The sequence below is a fragment of the Gracilinanus agilis genome, chromosome 2 (assembly GCF_016433145.1).
Source record: "Gracilinanus agilis isolate LMUSP501 chromosome 2, AgileGrace, whole genome shotgun sequence".
NCBI classification, from domain to species: Eukaryota; Metazoa; Chordata; class Mammalia; order Didelphimorphia; family Didelphidae; genus Gracilinanus; species Gracilinanus agilis.
Genome location: NC_058131.1, coordinates 218,466,653 through 218,487,323, shown reverse-complemented (window position 1 = coordinate 218,487,323; position 20,671 = coordinate 218,466,653). Strand labels below are relative to the sequence as shown.

The 20,671-nt window shown below is 34.5% G+C and overlaps 1 protein-coding gene across 3 annotated transcripts in view; it reads left to right on the top strand.

Annotated features, from left to right (window-relative positions):
- The window catches only part of CENPN (centromere protein N), a 35,301-nt gene that overhangs the window by 12,981 nt on the left and 1,649 nt on the right, over nt 1-20,671 (top strand). For 2 of the 3 annotated variants that reach the window (XM_044660962.1, XM_044660961.1), the window contains 4 exons: nt 1,226-1,327; nt 7,846-7,903; nt 13,284-13,286; nt 14,071-14,183. In XM_044660962.1, the coding sequence (XP_044516897.1) occupies nt 1,226-1,327; nt 7,846-7,903; nt 13,284-13,286; nt 14,071-14,183 (276 nt within the window). The remainder of the gene's footprint in view (nt 1-1,225; nt 1,328-7,845; nt 7,904-13,283; nt 13,287-14,070; nt 14,184-20,671) is intronic. The other variant, XM_044660963.1, reaches the window with a different exon arrangement.

Below are 20,671 nucleotides of genomic sequence, written 5' to 3'. Positions count from 1 at the left end.
GTTATAAAATGCTTTCCCCACAAAAACCCTAAGACGTAGGTAGTGTAAATATTTTAATTTGTTGAGGAAGAAATCAAGGCTTAGAATGTTAAGGTGACTTCCCATGGTCACATAACTAGTAATCATTAGAGTCCAAACTTAAAACACAGGTTTTCGGATTCTTGATTTCTTTTTCTAGTGTACTGAACTATACACCCACCTTTCTCTTCTCTCTTTCTCTCTCTTGCTCCTCCACTCAGTTTTTTTTAAATATGGTGAAAATTTGTTAGCAGAAACACCAATAAGGAAAATAAGGTCTCCAAACCAATAAAAAATAAGTTTATTGAGAGAAGGCTGTTCTCACAATAAAGCCGGACTCTGGTCAAGACTAAGACCAAAGACCCAGAGCCTTAGGAGATAGCCTTTTTTTTTTGTGCTCAGAAATCTGATGACATAAAGTCATATTTAAGACAGAAATTACAGTCAGAATTAAAGTAGGATGAACATACATTTTTCACATGGGCAGGTCTTAATTAATGATGCAAGTGCTGAATAAGCTGGAAAGTACAGAAATAATCATTTTGGGTGGTAACTAATGTCTATTATTATGACTGACCTTTCCAAGGCCTCTGCAACAGGGGGTCAGGTTCTAAGTGTTTTTGCTGACAATTCCTATTAATGTTAGGAGTCAGCTGCTGGATGACTGGCATAGTCATTACACCTAGCCAGGCACCCCAAAAGGCAGTTCTCCACCTTCTGACTGAGTGTCTTATCAGACACCTAAAAGCAGCCCTCCACCTCCTGACTGACTGTTGTACATGCAGCATGGTGTGGTGGGCTTGGTAGAAACTTGTGGGTTACAGTCTTAAAGTCAAAGTGCCTGTCAGCAAGATTTAATACCACCCTAAGCTGTATTTTTCTTGGCTAATTCATATAAAGTAAACTGTATTATTTGTGTTATAATCATAAAGGCTAATACTATTATAATCATAAGAGGGATGGGGGGGTTTCACATTCACAAATGTTATAGAACACTATGACATGTTCTATAGATTTTTGGGCAAATTATATTTCCATAGTTATTACAGAAATCATTCATAACCATTCATTATAAGATTACATTTTTTTCTAAAATTTTTCATTATTGATTAAAATCTTTCGTGTTAACTTTTGTAAATGTGAATACAGTGGGACAACGGTACAGAGAGGTAATAATCATAATAGCTTTGCTCATTTTCATTTTAAGGCACTGATGACTGCTGGCAGGTACCATAAGATCCGACAAATGGAACTCCAAAGCCTATATCTGGATTCTCTTAAGGCTATTGTATTTAAACAGTATAATCAGGTGAGCCGTTCAGTGTTTGTCTTCAGAGTTTAGTTTTGTTTCAGGCCTGATTGAAAGCAACTTAGCAGGTGGGAATATTCACCTTTTCCAAGAGCAGATTGCATTATGTATTACTGATCTAGTGAAGTAGACAGCCTTTCAATAGGGTAACTTGAAAGTCAACAAAATAATTTTCCTACCTGGGTTATTATCTAGGCATTTAGAGATCAATTTTAATTGATCATTATTTACTGGAAGCTATTGAAGAGGATCCATTTTGCAGAATGTGGAAAGTACCCACAGAAAAGCTATTTTAATTAGATTGTATTAACTCTTTACTAGTAGCATTAATAGCACAGAAATTTAAAAAAAAAATTGACTTATATACTTTTGTACTAAATTGTATTCATTTTACAAATTCTTTTGTGTCCAGGCCCTAACGGCACATTCTTTTGGAGGATAAAATAGGTTACTTGTTGAAGCATTGCTGAATTTTAAAAAATCATTTACTTTTTTTTCAAAATGATTTAGTTGGTCTTTGTTCCCATTTAATTGTGAGGAAAAAACTCTCTCACAAATTACCTGACTCTGTAATTTATGATTTATCTTTTTATGCCAAATCTATGTCAATGAATTGAGACTGATGAATCTGCTTTGCTTTTCTGTGAATTCCAGGATATGTGATAATACTGGACCCAAGGTTTTTATATGTAATACACACTTAATAAATACTGGTTAAATGCCTATTTTTTAATTAATAGGGAGAAAAAGGGATCATCAGATTTATATCTTGAAGAAATCCAAACCAATCTCTTCTTCTTTTTATATGCAGAGATTTAGGTTTGTCAAGATAAGTAATTTGCCCTAACTTGCAAAGATAGTAGTAGTGCTGATATTTGAACCTAGTTTGTCTGATTCCATATCCAGTGTTATTTCCATGATATCAAAAGGTAGCATCTATCAGAAAACCAACATTTCATCTGTCAGAACCAACATTAAATATTATTTTTTCCCTCAAAATTAAGATCCTCTGAAATTTTTTCCCTCTATCTTTATCCTGCTTTTTTTTTTACATGATTCATGTTTTTCCCTCCCCCTTCCCAGAGCTGACAAGCAGTTCCACTAGGTTATACATATATCATTGTTCAAAACCTATTTCCTTGTTAATCATATTTGCAATAGTGTAATCTTTTAACATCAAACCCTAATCATATTCGCATCAAGCTACGTGTTCTATCATATGTTTTTCTTCTGTATTTCTGTTCCTATAGTTCTTTCTCTGGATATCGATAGTGTTCTTTCCCATAAGTTCCTCTGGATTGTCCTGAGTCAGTGCATTGCTGCTATTAGAAAAGTCTATTACATTCGATTGTGCCACAGTGTACCCGTCTCTGTGTACAATGTTCTCCTGATTCTCCTGGTACTCTGCATCAATTCCTGGAGGTCTTTCTAGTTCACATGGAATTTCTCCAGTTCATTAATCCTTCCCTGAAATATTTTTTGATAAATCTTTATCACAACCCCAGATTCCTTTCCCCCTCCCCTCCTCAGATTCCTTAAAGCCCTCTACCAGGGCTTTGAGATATACCACAAGAGAAAGAATCACCTATGGATTCCCCCACCCCAACCCATGAATCCTCAGATAAAGGAAAGATAAACTGGAATAGATCAAGAGCAAAGGGAAGAGATCTCTAGAATCTTCCAGGCAGTCATGACATTTCTTACTTCAGTAATATAGCATCTAGTGTAAGCCTTCCCCAACCCCTTGCCTGCCTGCTTGAACCCAGCTCAGGAGCAGACTCGAGGGCTTCTAGGAAGACTCTAGTAGAGCATTCTGAGCCTTGAGATAAACAACCTGAAGCCAGCTTAGGCTTAACAGTTCCCAGAAGAGAGAGCAGCTTTTAGGATTTTCTAGACAAGGTCTAGCATGACATCTGTGGCTTCATCCAAGCTGTGATAAACAGAAATGCCCTAGACAAAAAAAGCCAGTAGTGGGACAAGAGTAGCCCCTGAGCCCAGTAGCAAAAGGAAAGTATCACAGCCAAAGCCTACAGCAGGGAGAGCCCCAGAACCATGTAACCCATTCCCACCCTCCCTAGGTAGTGCCCAGCACCCAAGCAGCCCCAGAGTCCTTTGAAGGGAGGCCTAGCCTGGCTTACTATACTCAGAACCAGATGGGCATTGACCCAAAAGCAGCCCATCTTGCCTCCCAACACCCCTACTCCCACCCTGAGTGATCCAAATAAAGATCTGAACACTATGAGGAAATACCTGTGGATTCCCACAAGGTAAACCCCAAAGAGGCTAGCAACAAGTCCAGATAAAGCATTAGAGTAAAAAATGTCCGGGCCACAGGGACTACAGAAGTACCTGGAGGAAATGAAATAAGAGATACAGAATGGAAAAGCTGGGGGGTGGGGGGTGGGGTGACAAGGGAAATTGACTTTTAGAACAGAACTTACTCAAAAACTGAATACTTTGAAAATTAGAATTGACCAGTTAGAAAAAAAAATGACTCAGTAAGAAAATAAGAAATATCAAAATAAAACCAAAAGAATGAAAAAAATGAGTGAATAAATAAATGAAGCATTTGTTAAGCATTTACTGTTTGGAAAACACCTTGCTAAATGCTTAGGGTTGAAATAGAAAAGTAAGATAGTTCTTGCTCTCAAGGACTTCACATTCTGATGGCAGAGACAAAACATATAAAAGGTTTCACCTAAAATTCAGATGGAAAGGTTCCATGTTTCTTGGGGTATAGTGGCAAAGCAGATGTTAATGCTTTTTCTTTTGTTTCATTTCTACTGATTAAAAAAAAAAAAAACCAACAGTTTTTGATGCTGAACCATTTGACAGCACCAAGGACCTTAATGTCAAGAATTTTTTTGTTGTTGTTGTTCTTCAGTAGATGTGGTTGTAGCACTTGTCAGACTGCATCTCTATTGGAGAAAATTACAAGAGATAGTTGCTTAACAGAAATACTTGAAACACAAAGATTCATTTAGAGATAGAATCTTTTATGCTTTAGTTGAACTAAAAAAAATCAGCAATTCTGATTCAGATAAAGCTTTAATAATAAAATGAAAAGAAAATTATATTATACTTAAAGGTACCATAAATAATGAATCAGTGTTGTTACATAAAGGAAAAGCCAATCATATTGGAAGGAGAGAGAGATTTTGAAAGTGTAATGGGCAACTCATGTCCCCCTTTCAGACCTAAACAAATCTAACCAAAAGCTAAACAAGAAAGAAGTTATGGATCTGAACAAAACTTTAGGAAATTTAAAGAAGATATATCTCTGGTGATTATTGATGGGAATAAGAAGGAACTTATATACAAATCAGATGTATGTAGCATCTTTACAAAAATTTACCATGTTTTAGGACATAAAAACCTCACCAAAAACCAAAAAAATGTAGAAAAGTGGAAATACTAAACATATTTACTGATTTTGTTGTTCAGTCAGTCATGTTGGATGGGACTCTTAGTGCCTTAATTTGGGGTTTTCTAGGCAAGGGTATTTTGCTATTTTCTTCATCATTTGGTGATTATGATGTCACAAAAATTATGTTCAGTAATGGTCTTTTAAAGTTTTTAAAAGTAACTAGAGATTAAATAATATAATTCTAAAGAATTAGTGAGTCAAGAACAATTACAGAAACAAAACGTTTCATCAAAGAAAATGGTAGCAATGAGAATACAAACTTATGGGATGCAGTTAAAGCAGTTCTGAGAGGAAAATTTAAATCTCAAAGTACTTTCATCAGCAAAAGAAAGAACAAATCAGTCAATTGAGCATGCAATTTAGAACACTTAAGCAACAAATTAAAAATACCAAAATAATAAAGTAGAAATTCTGAAAAGTAGAGATTAATACAATTGAAAGGAAAAAAAAAAAGACCTTTGGATTGATCAAAAAAGTAGGAGTTACTTTAAAAAAGAACTAATAGAGTAGATTGGCAATTAATGAGCTAAAATGAAAGAAAACCAAATTGTTCCTATCAAACATGAAAAAAAACTTTCAAAAGTAAAATATCAATATTCCTATATGCATATAACCAATACATCCAAATAGGAAAAGCTGGAAAGAGAAATTCCTTTGAAAATAACTAGTGAAGCTATAAATTATTTGAGAGTATATCTACCAAAGTTCACCCCAAAAGTGCATGAATCCAATTCTTTGCAAAAATAGACTTGGAATTCAGTAACTGGAGAAACATTCATTGCTCCTGGGTAAGTCAAACCAACAAAATAGAAATGACTTTTCTACTCATGTTATTTTACTTATTTAATATCTCATCAGTCATACAATCAAAGGATCATTTCATAGAGCTAGAAAACATAACAGAATTCATATGGAGGAACAAAATATCAAGGTAATTAATGAAAAAAAGAGGGAAGGCAAAGGGACTACTGTTGCCATATCAGACTTAGCTATAAAGCTGTAATCTTCAAAGCAACATAGTGCTGGGTAAGAAATAGAGAGGGAAATTAGAACATATTAGGTACCTCACAGATAGAAGCAAAGAAGAATAATATCTGATAAATCCAGTGACGCCACTTGACAAAAACTACTGGGAAAATTAGTAATCTGACAGAAATTAGGTTTAGAACATTTTATATCACCATATATCAAGATAAGCTTTAAATATATATTTGACCTAGATATAAAAGATCACATCAAAAACATAGTAGAGGAGCAAGGAAGAAATTAACCTTTTAAATCTATAGAGATGGAAAGAGTTAATGACTAAAGAAATGATAGAAGACATCACAAGATAAAATGGATAGTTGATTATTTTGAGTAAATACCTAACACCATAAATTATAATTTTTTTCTTTTTAAAATATTTTTCCATGTTTACATATTTCATCCCCCCCCCTTTTTTTTCCTCACCTCCTCCCAGATCCAATAAGCCCTTCTACTGGACTATACAAATGTTATCACTTATTTTATCACATATCTATTTCCATATTATTCATTTTTGCAGTAGAGCAATCTTTTAAAACCTAATCCCCCCGATCATATCTCCATATAAACAAATAAGTCATTTCTTTTTCTTCTGTTTCTACTTCCACAGTTCTTTCTCTCAATGTGGATAACATTCTTTCCCATAAGTCCCTTGCGATTGTCTTATAGTATAACATAATATAAATTAGAAGGAAAATAAATACCTTGTAAAAAATCTTTATAAGAAGTTTCTCAAATATAGGTCTCATATCCAAATAAATTAATGTTTTAAAGCCAATCCCTAATAGATAAATGGTTAAAAGATTCGAAAAGGCAGTTTTAAAGGGAGAAAATCTAAGCTATGAGCAATTATAATGTTTTAAATGCTCTAATTCACTAATAATTACAAGTGCAAAATTAAAGCAACTTTGAAGTTTCACTTCGTACCTATCAAATTGCAAAGATGGCAAAAAAGGAAAGCAGCAAAAGCTGTAGGGGCTGTGGAAAGGCAAGAATACTAGTGTATACCATTGGCAGCATTATTAATTGGTATGGCCATTCTGGAAAGCAATTTGGAACTATGCCCAAAAAGTGAACAAACTGTCCTTGTTCTGGCCTAGAGTCCAGAAGACCAGTTTCAAATTTGACCTCAGATAAGATACTTGGTAGTAGTTGTGTGACTAGGAAAGTCACTTAACCTTGCCTCAGTTTCGTATCTATAAAATAGAGGTGATAATAGCTAGCACCAACCTCCCAAGGTAGTTGTGAGGGTTAATTGAGATAATATTTTTAAAGTATTTAGTACAGTACCTGGAACACTGAAAATACTTAATCCTTTCTTTCGCTTCCTTCCTCCCTCTTTCCCTTCTTTCCTTCATTCCTTCTTTCCTTTTTTCCTTCCTTCCCTTTCCTTCACTTCCCCCCTCCCTCTTTTATCCTCTCCTCCTCTCCCTCCCTTCTCCTTCTTTTCATTCTACCGCTCTTTCTCTCCCTCCCTCCCTTTCACACTGTTGCCTTTTCAGGAATGACTAAACTCTGTGGTAATGTAATGGATTGTTATTGTACCTTAAGAAATGATAAAGTGAGCAATTTTAGAGGAAACTGGGAACACATGATTTGATGCAGATTGAAGCAAGTAGAATTAGGAGAACAATCTTTGATATAACTATATTAAAAAACAACTTTGAAAGACTGAAGAATTCTAATCAACATGATGATAATTTCCAAGTCCAAAAGAATGAAAATGAAACATGCTACTTACTGCTATAGAGAGTGGTGGACTTAAAATGTGGAAAGACATATTTTGAACATGATTAATATGGAAATTTATATACCACTAATATTGATGGATCTAATTCTGGATTTAGGGATTTTGCTTTGATTTTTTTGCTCATGGATTTAGAGGGAGGGACATATTAATCATAAAAATACAATGAAAAAAGTAAAACAATATAATCAAATCTTTTTTGATAGGAGAAATGGGAAATTCTGATAATTTCTGTGGCTAGACAAATTACAGAACTCCAAAATATTTTCAAAAATAGACTGACAGAAGCACTAACATTAAATTTCTTTCTTTCTCTAGGACTTTGAAACTTGCTACCTTACACCTTTACAGGAAAGAAACTTTGAGACTGAACTAGGTAATCAATTTAATGTTTCTCTTTGTAATAAGCTGGCTATTTATTTTATTGTTTTTAAAGTTTCTATTAATATTTTTATCTTACTTATTAAAATAATATGAGATCTTACTTCAGTACTGTTCATCAACATACTTTGTAGGCAATGCTTTCAGAATGATGAAAATTGAATTTTTGCTGAAGAAGGGAGGCTAACTGTAGCTCTAACAGAATTTGTCAGAATCTTATTTTCCTAGAGAGATGGAAATTATTTTAGCAGTCATATAGTCTTACCTATACATAAAAGAGATCCCCATTGTAAGATATCTGACAAATGGTCATGAAGCCTTTGCTTGATAATCTCCAAGGAGGTAGAATAGTGGAGCCCATTCTACCTCAGGAGAGCTCAAATTGTGAGGTTTTTCTTGACATCATGCCTTAATTGGCCTCTGCTCTCTGAGTCCAAGTAGAACAAGTCTAATCTTTCCTGCACATTTAGTCTTTTCAATACTTAAAATCGATCACATCGTCACATTTTCTTTTCTCCAACCAATCAAAATGTGCCAACTTCCTTTTAACCTATTTTCATAGGCTACAGACTCAAAGCCCTTCACTTTCCTGCTTGCTGTCCACTGCACATTCGCCACATTAGCAGTATCTTTCTCAAAAATAATCCCAGACCTGATTACAGTAATCCAGATAAGGTCTAGCAAGGCCAGAGTTCAGTAGAACTACTATTGCCCTGTTCCTAGAAGCTTTTGTGCCTCCCCTAATATGATATGGCCTAAGATAATAATTCTGCTTTTGTTTGCCACATCAGTCAGCCAGGTAGTATATATTCAGTCCCTACTATGTGCCTGGCACTGGCTAAGCACTAAGATACAAAAGCAAAAAAGACAAAACAAAAAATCCAGTTTTTGCTGTCAAGGAGCTCACAGTCTACACACTACTGACTCATATTAAGCCCTCAAGTAAGCCCCCCTCCATGTCTTTTTTTTTTTAACTTTCTTTTTTTCTGTCTTAGAATCAATACTGAATATCAGTTCCAAGGCAGAAGAGCAATAAGGGCTAGGCAGTTGGGGTAAGTGACTTTCCCAGGGTCACACAGCTAGGAAGTGTCTGAGGCCAGATTTGAACTAAGGTCCTCCCCTATCTCCAGCTTGTGAGGTTAATTTTTTTACCCAAGCTAATTTTTGCCTTCCATCTTCATTATTAGATTTGGTTCAAAACTCTAACCTGTCAAGTTCCTTTTGGATCCTGACTATGTCGTCTTGTGGGCTAGCTATCCCACACAGCTTTGTTTCATCTACCAAACCTATGTCTTTAAGTCTTTGATAAAAATGTTACACAACACAAAGTTAAGCGCAGGTCCCTATGGTTCTCCATTGGATACTTCCTGCCATTTTTATATCGAAATACTCACAACTACTCTGAGTTTGGCCCAATAGTCATTTCCATATCCATATAATTTTATTAATGTTTAATCCATCTCTTCCACAAGAATAGTATGAAATTATATATGCTTTCCTAAATCCTAGGTAAATTATACTTATAACATTCCCTCTTTAAATAGTTTTTGTAATCTGGTCACAAAAGGAAATGAGGTTTATTTGACATAATCTGTTTTTGATGAAACTATGCTAGTTCTTTGTAATCATTGCTTCCCTTTCTAGATATTAACCAACCATCTTTTTAGCAAATTATTAAGCTCACTGGACTATAGTTTGTAGTTAACTTTTTTTAATTGGAACATCATTTGCCTTTCTCCAATCTTTTATTATCTCTATTATTTTCCATGATCTTCCAAGTGTCATTGACTGCTTCAGTTGTCACATCAGCTATTTCTTTTAGTACTGGAGGAGAATACATTGATTTTGCTATAAGGTGATAGATGCCTTTCTAAAAAAATTACCTTGCTATTTAAAATCATACAATAAAAACCACATGATTTCTGTGATAAATGGGTTAGAGGCATAGCATTTAAAAACTTTGTTAGTGACATGTTAAAAATACAGGAACCAAATAATGTATTGTATGTGTTAAATGACTAAGAAATACATAAATACTATAATTAAATAATTGGCAGTGTCTGTAGCCCTGGTTCTCATTGGGCCTGGGTTGCAAAGTTGACTCTGGCTATTGGTGCAGATAGGGTGGGAGTAGAGTACAGAACATCCTCTTCTCCACCCACAGCTCCCACAGTACGCAAAGAAAGACAATAAATATGGCACCTTACCTTGAAAAAGATCTGAAATTTGCTTGTGAAAGTGGGTGTGGAAAAGACTGCAGCTTGTCAATTACTGTGAAGTGGTGCAATTTTCTGCATTTTGTTACAGCAGAATTGAGTATATAATTAATCAAGGGCAACTACATTGTCTATTGGTTGCCTAGCTTAAGTATCACCTCCTGGTCAGTCAGTTCTATTCTTTCTTTCCTGTACTAGAGCTATTCTCCATGACTGATAAAACAGAGACAGAATAAAAACTGAGTGTCCCTTCCCCCTGCCAACTATCAGCTAGCATCAGCCAATCCACTCTAAGCAAGAGTTCTGTGTCTTTTCTGATTCTCCTTTTTTTTCCCTCAATGCAGCTAAAACAGAAATAAGCAAAAAAACCATGTTTTTGGCCTTCTTAGTTTCCTGTGTAAGCTTTAGCTAATTCTGACCGTTAGCATTCTATCTATTGTTTTTATTGGACTGTTGTTTTATCCTCTGTTGTCTGCCCTTGGTCTCATCTTTTGTGCATTTCTTTTTAAAATCTAAGTTGTTTGGTGCTTCCACACTGGTCTCTTCAGACAAATTTTACTTTATTTCGTCATTGAAATTATTTCACTAATGCCTTTAGCATTTCATTCTTGAAAATATCCCATTTCTCTTAGACTTTGTATTTTAGTCCATGGACTCTAACCTATTGTTGAAAAAAATACCACACTCTACATTTAGACACAACTCTTCTAAAAACAAGTTTTATTAATATAACATCAACCATTTCCAGTTTACAGAATATCCAAATTGATAGTCCCATCCCTCCAATACTCTCATATAGCTCTCTTTTTGTTGTTGTTCTTTTTTTTCAGTTATGGCCAACTTTTCATGACCTCGTTTGGGGTTTTCTTAGCAAAGATACTGGAATGGTTTACTTTCTTTCCCTAGCTCATTTTATAGATGAGAAAACTGAAGCAAATAGGGTTAAGTGACTTGTCTAGGGTTACAGAGATTTTAACTCATAAAGATGAGTCTTCCAGACTCTAGGCCTTGTACTCTACTGTATCATTTAGCAATTTGAGGCGATTCAAGATTTAGTAGAAATTTTGAACAAGAAAATAGTCACAATATATTAAAATCCTTAACTAAAGGAAAGTAAAATCTTTATCTAATAGAACAGTAGTCATTTAATATACTAAAACTTCTCCTTCCTTTCTTGATTGGAAGGATTGAAATTGCTGAACAACTTAATCCCTTTTGGGTGGAAAGGAATTCTGATGGCACAAGTAATGCCTGAAAGGAAAAGAGAGTACTACTTATGGGTAGGTCATAGTACCAATCATTTCTTGGAGTGAGGATGGCAGGGATCTTAATTAGAACATGTACTAATTTTTCCCTTAAATTTAGTTACCAACCTTAATCTATTTTCTTAGATCTTAGCTTTTGTTCTTGACCTTTTTACATACTTTCTTAAAGGTAAAGTATTTTAGGCTGGAGAAATATTCATTTCTTAATATTTCCAGTTGAACTAAAAGGAGTCTGTGAAAAATGTATACATACCGTGTTTCCTCTAGAAACTTTGAAATTTACTTAACCAAAATCTAATTTGTCTTAGATTTTGTCCAGATTTCCTCCCCTTCTCTTTAATAAATTCATTGAAGAAGTGGTCATTTCCCTCCCTTCCCCCCCACCATGAACCCATCTCACCTCAACCATCAGTTCTTCCCTGTTAGTGAAAATTAAATCTAGAATAAAATTTCCCTTTGTTGGTTCTTCCACCTTTTGAAAGATAAAATAATGACAAGTAATTCAAGGTGTTTTTGTCCTCTCTGTTTTTGTCAGTGCTCCAGCAAATGTCTGAATAGAGCTGGAGAAGAAAATGACAAACTACTCAAGTATCTTTGCCGAGAAAAACCCAAATAGGGTCACAAAAAGTCAGACACAACTGAAAGAAATGTACACCAAAAAGCCAGCATTTATATAGCACTTTTAAGTTTTACAATGCGCTTTACAAATATTATCTTATTTTTTCCTCCCAAGAATCCTGGGAGGTAAAAACTATTATTATTCCCATTTTTTAGTTGAGGAAACTGAGACAAGCAGCAATTAAGTGCCTAGTCACATACCTGAGTATCTCAGGTTGAATTTGAACTTATTGGAATAAAATGGAATATATGTAAATCAAAGACATTTTGAATTTTTCCTCACCTATCATTATGAAATCTTAGTACTTAGATTCTTTTTGAATCTGAGACTAAATAATCGATATGTGCTTTTGGCACAGTATTTCATATATGAAAAATCCAGTATTTGAAAGTTGGAATGCTATCCTTTGTCATTTGAGTAGATGTACAACTTCCCACATTGAATTATTTTCCATATATAAATAATTTTTCTTCATTTAAAGTATTAGAATTTTCTTAACATGACAGTCTTATGTTCTGTTCAGATTTTTCTTAGAAAGCTTACTCCCTATCAAGGAACATCACTGTATTTTAAAAAATAACTCTAGTTGTCATAATTGATTCTTTCTATTGTCTCCTCAGCATCACTAATGGTAGGTAGCTTCTGCTGCTTGGTGTGACAGGGAGCATGCTACTTATGGTTATTACCCTGTCATTTTTGGACGGTCATTCATTCCAGAAATTTGTTCCTTCTTTTGAGTGTAACTATCTGTTGTTACATTTTAGTTCAAGGGCTTAGAGAGAAAGGAAAGCTAATTATGTTGCTGTGCATTTCCAAAGAGGAGAAATCAGATGGCAGAGCAAGGAGTATACTGATTAATCTGTCTTTATGCATTAAGTGGTTTGTGAGACAAAGCTAGCATTTGAGAAGGGGGAAAATGATGTGCTCTCTGTTTATTAGCAACTTTTTAAAGTGACTACCTAAAGGGAAGTCCATGTCAGTCTGACAGCTGTGTTTTAGCAGTAAAGTACATTAATGCACTCTGTACCTAACGAGAGCTGGAAGTGAAAGGGAAGAACCAAATCGTCAGAGTGGGGTGGATGGGAACAGCTGAACCAGGGATTCCAGCCCCTGAATTCACTCATTCAACAAATATTTATTTAGCATCTTCTAAGCCCAGGGCCTTGTGCTTGGTGCTGTATGGTACATAGCAATATACAAGACAGGATTCATACCCTAGTGGAGCTTTATTTCATGGAGGAAATAAGAACTCTGTACAAATAACTGTGAAACCAGATAGTGAGTTAAAGTGACAAAAGAGAGACTCACAATGCTTTGGGAGTGCCAAGAAGGGAGTCTGAGCTAAGGGAATTTCATTAGTTATTTATGATAGCTTGTATAATTGTCAAAATACATTACATTTGTTTAAATGTGTGCCTTTCCTCCTACTGGATTGTGAATTCCATGAGCACAAGGACTATTTCTTATTTTTCTTGTAATTTACTAAGTCAAGGGGTAGTTATGATAGAGTGAGTAGGCGTCTGATTTCAGAATCAAAGGAGCTAGGTTCAAGTGCTCCCTCTGACATATATCGGGTCACTTCTTAACTAGCCCCACCGGCTCTAAGTTACACAGGAGGTGCCTTCTCCACTAGCAGAAAGGAATTTCCTCACTGGGAATTCTACATACAGATGAACTACAGCTCTAAGCCAAAACCAAACAAAGCTGACATTTGCATTGTGTTTTATGTTTACAAAGCCATTCCTATACATTTTCAAATTGGTAAGTAGTATAATTATTTTCATTTTGCAGATAAGGATACTAAATCACAAAGGCCCAGTCACAAAATTGGTGACAAGTTTGAATGCAGATGTTTTGTCTCCATATTGCAACATCTTTCTACTATACCATAGCACTCTCTCTTTGAACTTCTTTCTAATTGTGTGGTGTATGTAGTTGGCAATTAATACATTTTGAAGCTATTAAAATTTTTTCGTCTTTTAAAAACTATTCTAGAGGAAAAAATGTATTTCTGATAACTCAGAAATTTTAAATAGTTTCTTTTTTTCTCCTATGTCTGCAGTGGATCCAAGGATCATTCATGAAAACATAAAAGAAAAGGAAAGAATCCAAAGAGTGACTCAGGAAACTTTTGGGGATTATATCCAACCAAGACTAGAATTTGCACAGTATAAGGTAGAGATCGCCTGTAATATCAACTTAAACACTGAAGTATTTTAGTACAACACTAATAAATGGATGGGGGCAGCTAGATGGCTCGGTGGTTAGAACGCCCTCGAGTCAGGAGTAACCAAGTTCAAATCTGGCCTCAGACACTTAATAGCTGTGTGACCCTGGGCAAGTCATTTAACTCTGTTTGCCTTAATCCACTAGAAAAAGAAATGGCAAACCATTCCATGCATCCTTGTCAAGAAAACTATGGAAAGCATGGTTCAGGGAATCTGGAAGAGTCAGACAAGACTGAATAACTGAACAGCTCTTTTTCTCACTTGATCTGAACATTTTTATAAAACGCATGTAATCATAAGAGAACTTATTTTGTGCTCGTGAATGAGTTCTATTGTTATCAAATAGAAAGTCTATTTGGGGGGCAACTAGGAGGCTCAGTGGATTGAGAGTCAGGCCTAGAGACAGTTCAAATCTGGCCTCAGACAATTCTCAGCTGTGTGACCCTGGGCAAGCTTTTAAGCCTTTTAATCTCCCCCTCCCTCCATGCCTAGCCATTACCATTCTTCTGCCTTAGAACCAATATACAATATTAATTCTAAGACTGAAGGTAAGGGTTTAAAGAATACATATATTTGGTATTTGATTTTTACTCACCAATGTTAACATATGTACTTAAGTAAACTCTAAGCTAATACTGGTGGTGACCTATACTTTTTCCAGAATAATATTTGAAAAGATTCCATAAGTTATACGTTCCTGACCATTTGACTCAATTGCTTAGAGTATGATCAAAGTTCTATCCAAGCTTGGGCTAGTTAATCCCAAAATTGCAGTTGGAAAGAATCTCAGAAGCCATCTGGTCCAACCCACATATGAACAAAAATCCGGCATACAACATTCTCAACGAGTAAGTGGTCATCCAGCCTTTGCTTGAACAACTGAAGTGTGGGGGAGCTCACTATTTCTCAAGGCAGTCCATTCTATTTTCAAATAGTTTTTATTGTTAGGAAACTCTTCCTCCTAGTAGGTCTGTACATACCTGTTTTCTTCCTTCCTTCCTTCCTTCCTTCCTTCCTTCCTTCCTTCCTTCCTTCCTTCCTTTCCTTTCCTTTCCTTTCCTTTCCTTTCTTTTCCTTTCCTTTCCTTTCCTTTCCTTTCTCTTTTCCTTCTCTTTCTTTTCTTTCTTTTCTTCTCCTGTCTTAACTTCTTCAGTTTCTTAAGCTAAACTCATTATCTCACCATCCTGGTTAACTTTCTCTGAATGCCCCCAACCTTATCAATATCTTTTCTAAAATATAGCACCCAGAATTAAACATAGTAGCACCAGGACAGAGACTAGCAGGACTATTACTAAAATAGTTCTTGACATCATCCCTTCCTTAATGTAGACTAGATTTTCACATCATATTATCGATTAATACTGCATTTACCATTAAATCCCTCAGATCTTTTTAGAAAACTTTTCTACAAAGAAAGAGCCTTTTCTATAGACCCTACCACTAGCCATGTCTGCTTTTAGAAACATGGTATAAAACAGCTGGTTAAATTAAAGCCCAGATGCCAGTTTTGCAATAGCAATTTGAAATCCGTATTATAATAGTTTTTATTCCAAACAATCAAAAAATCTTTAGGGCTAGAACATTAACGGTAATCTAGTCTAGAACCCTTTAGTGTGAAAATAAGGAATTTAAAGACCATGTAGTAAATAACAGTGACAGACCTAAAACAGACCTTCTGCCTCTTTTTCTTTTATTGGGTCCGAATTCTTTTCATAGTTATTCTTCTATTCCAAAGAACTTATTTTAATTCCTCTACTAATTCATTCCCAACTACCTATCCTTTTTGGCTTGCCTTACATATTCACCATATAATGTATATGTTAATTAGTTGATTGTCTTTGAGCTGTCACCAGTACTTCAGAATCTCCCAAGTGAGAAGGGATATTAGAGGAAATCTAGTTTATTGAAATTCTGAACAGTAACCCTTCTGGAAAAGTGATCATCTAGCTTCCAGAAATGTGGAGCCCACTACCTCATGAGACAGTTTATTCCACTTTTGAACATTCCTAATTATTAGCAAAATTTTTCCTTCCTCTTAGCCACAACTATTTTTTTCTTTTTTCTTTTTTTATTTTAATAATAAATTTCCGCATAAGTTTTCTGAAGTTATATAATCCATATTGTTTCCCTCCCTTCTTCCTTCTCCTCTCCCGAAGCTGACAAGAAATTCAATCTGGATTATATACATGTATTATCTTGCAAAACATTTCCTTATTATTCATTTTCGTAAGTGAATAATCTTATAAAACCAAAACCCCAAATCATATACCCAAATAAACAAGTGACAAATCATATGTTTTCATCTGTATTCCTACTCCAATAGTTCTTTCTCTGGAAGTGGATAGTGTTCTTTTTCATAAGTCGCTAAAGATTGTCCTGTATTATTGTATTGTTGTTAGTAGCAAAGTCTATCACATTTGATCATTCCACAGTATTTCTGTTACTGTGTATAATGTTCTCCTGGTTCTGTTTATTTCATTCCTTATCAGTTCATGTGGGTCTTTCCAGCTCTTTCTGAAATCATCCTGTTCATCATTCATTATAGCATCATTCATGTACCACAATTTATTCAGCCAATCCCCAATTGAGGGACATCCCTTTAGTTTCCAATGCTTTGCCACCACAAAAAGAGCAACTATAAATATTTTTGTAGTAAGAGGTCCTTTCCCATTTTTAAAAAAATCTCTTTGGGATACAGACCTAGTAGTGGTATTGCTCAATCTAAAAGTATGCATTCTTTTATAGCCCTTTGTGCATAATTTCAAATTTCCCTCCAGAATGGTTGGATCAATTCACAACTCCACCAGCAGTGAATTAATGTCCCAATTTTGCCACATCCTCTCCAACATTTATCATTTTCCTTTACTGTCATGTTGGCCAATCTGATAGGTATGAGGTGGTACATCAGAGTTATTTTAATTTGCATTTCTTTAATCAAGAGGGATTTAACATTTTTTCATATCATTATTAATAGCTTTGGTTTCTTCATCTGAAAACAGCTTATTTACATCCTTTCACCATTTGTCAATTGGGAAATGACTTGGATTTTTATAAATGTTACTTAGTTCTTTACATATTTGAGAATTGAGACCTTTATCAGAGAAATTAGTTATAAAAATTTTTCTCAGTTTACTGTTTCCCTTCTAATCTTAGTTGTATTGGTTTTGTTTGTACAAAACCTTTTAAATTTAACATAATTTAAATGATTTATTTTATATTTTGTGATATTCTCTTTTATTTGGCCATAAATTCTTCCCTTCTCCATAGATCTGACAGGTAAACTATAATTTACTTATAATATCCCTCCTTATTTTAAATCATATACCCATTTTAACCTTATCTTGGTATAGGGTGTGAGATATTGATCTAAACCTAATTTTTACCATACTGATTTTGATTTTCCTAGAAGTTTTTGTCAGATAGTGAATCCCCAAAAGCTGGGATTTTTGGATTTATCAAACACTAGATTGCTGAAGTAATTTACTCCATCTATTCCAATGATTCACCCTTCTATTTCTTAGCCAGTACCACATTGTTTTGATGATTACCGTTTTATAATACCATTTAAGACCTGGTACTGCTAGACCACCATCCTTCACTTTTTTTTTCCTTTAGTTCCCTTGATATTCTTGACCTCTGGTTCTTCCAGATGAATTTTGTTATTATTTTTTTCTAGTTCTATAAAATAGTTTTTTGGTAGTTTAATTGGTATGGCACTAAATAAGTAAATTAATTTAGGTAGAATTGTCATTTTTATTACATTAACTCAGCCTACCCATGAGCAATTAATGTTTTACCAATTGTTTAGAGCTAACTTTATTTGAGTTAAAAGTATTTTATAATTGTGTTCATATAATTCTTGTATGTGTTTTGGCAAATAGATTCTCAAGTATTTTATATTGTCTAGACTAGAGTGATTTTAAAAGAAGTTTCTCTTTCTAACTCTTGCTGTTGAATTTTGTTGGAAATATAGAGAAATGCTGATGATTTATGTGGGTTTATTTTGTGTCTGCAATTTTGCTAAAGTTATTATTTCAACTAGTTTTTAGTTGTTTTTCTAGGATCCTCTAAGTATACCATCATATCATCCTCAAAGAATGATAGTTTAGTTTCCTTTTCCTTCTATTTCTTTTTCTTCCCTTATTGCTAAAGCTAACATTTCTAGTACAGTATTAAATAATATGGTGATAATGGACATCCTTGCTTCACTCCTTATCTTATTGGGAAGGCCTCTAACTTATGCCCATTTCAGATGACACTTCTGATGGTTTTAAATAAATACTACTTTTTATTTTAAGGAAAGGCCCTTTTATTCCTATGCTTTCTAGTGTTTTCAGTAGGAATGGGTGTTGTATTTTGTCAGAGGCTTTTTCTTCATCTATTGATATAATCATGTGATTTCTATTAGTTTGATTATTGATATGGTCAATTATGTTGATAATTTTCCTAATATTAAACCAGCCTCACATTCCTGGAATAAATCCCACCCAGTAATAATGAATAATCCTCATGATATATTGCTGAAGTCTCTTTGCTAGTATTTTATTTAAGATTTTTACATCTATGTTCATTAAGGAGATTGGTTTATAATTTTTTCTCTGTTTTTGGTCTTCCTGGCTCAAGTATCAGTACCATATTTGTGTCATAAAAAGAATTTGATAGGACTCCTTTGTTTATTTTGCCTAATAGTTTGTATAATATTGGGATTAATTGTCCTTTAAATGTTTGACAGAATTCACTTGTGAATCCATCTGGCTCTGGATTTTTTGGTAACATTTACTCTTAATGCTTAGTTCTACCTGTTAGAGATAAGCAGAATAGAATTAGTGGACTGAATATGTGTTGTTTAAGGACTGGCCAAGTTAAGTTTAGAGAGTTTCATCACCAAATTGATGGGAGTGATGAATTTTTTAGACATTACAATTCTGAAAGACCATCTACTTAAGTTTCAGAGTAGTTGTGATCTTTGTCAGGAGAGGGAATAACTGCCTTCCATAAAGTATATATCCTTGAAGTATTGAAATGTAAAGCATGGTATTGATTCATATTGAGTTGGCAATCCACTAAAACTCCCTAGAGTTAAGGTCAAAATTATCTGGATACTGTTTATTAATTTATAATTATTTATTAAATAGTGAAAAGTGGGTTGAAGAAAGAAAAGGCACACAGCCACATCACTGGGTGCCATGTTTGGCATCATGAGAAGCACAAGTCCTTCTGGAATCTCTATAATTGTTCCAGTTTATATTTCCAAACTCCTTATTTTTCCTTCTACAATTTATTGCTATATGACTTGGCCTGCCACAGAAAAAATAATGTATTGATTCTTTGCGTTAGAATCTTAGTGACTTCTTGTAAGGGAGCTATGAGTTCTTCAACTGCAGGTGTTAAATAGGACTCAAGATAGATGTCTCTCTGTCCTGTTTAACTTTTTCCAATTTCTCCTTTTCAGCTTCTTCCTTTTCCTCTCTCTCACACCCTTTAAAAATATATGGAGCTATCTGTTTCAACTGTTACATATTCATAATAGCCCAATCTGGACAATACTTGTAAAAGTATTCTATTATTTTGGGGGAGGAGTGGTTCCCAAAATGGTGCCATATGATGTGAGCATCAGTGGGTTTAATGGGATCTAAACCTGCATATCTTTAGCCACCATGTACACTTGATCACAAAACTGGTTGGGATGCTCATTTTCTTCTTGAGTAACATATTCAAATTTATGCCAGCTTTCTGGTTGAGTAGAGCTATTTCTCATTCCTTTTAACAGCTTCTCTAGCATCACGGAACCTCTTATAGTCCTCAGGATTGTTGGGGTCCCATTGTGGGCCCATTAATGGCCAATGCTTCCCATCCTTTTTCTGAGAGTTATTGGTGGCCTCAAAAATTTCCTGTCTTTCTCACTCAGTGAATAAGGCATACATTAGATCCATTACATTATCCCAGCTTGGATTAAAAAACCCCAAAATTGTGCCAATCTGCCTGAGGACAATGATTGGCTCACAGTCAAAACTGAGTATATTCTGGTGCTACATGCACATAGATTTCAGCAAGGCACTTAATATAGTCCCTCAAATTATCCTGGTGGACAAGATGGAGAGATGTGAAACAAGATGACAATACAACTTTTCCAATATTTCTATTAAGTAACTCATATTTAGACATTTTTAATGTTCAAAAAAACAGTATACAAATATATGCTTATTGAATAACATGAGTTAATTAGCAAAACATAGGATTTTTTACATTAAAATGGCATCTTTTCATTAAGAATGTAAATATTCTAAAATTGTGCTATAACGAATGACCAGGAGGATGGTTTCAGAAAAACCTAAGAAGACTTTGATGAACTGATCTTAAGTAAAGTGAACAGAACCAGGAAAACATTGTTTACAGTAACATCAATATTATATGATGATCAATTATGAATTACTT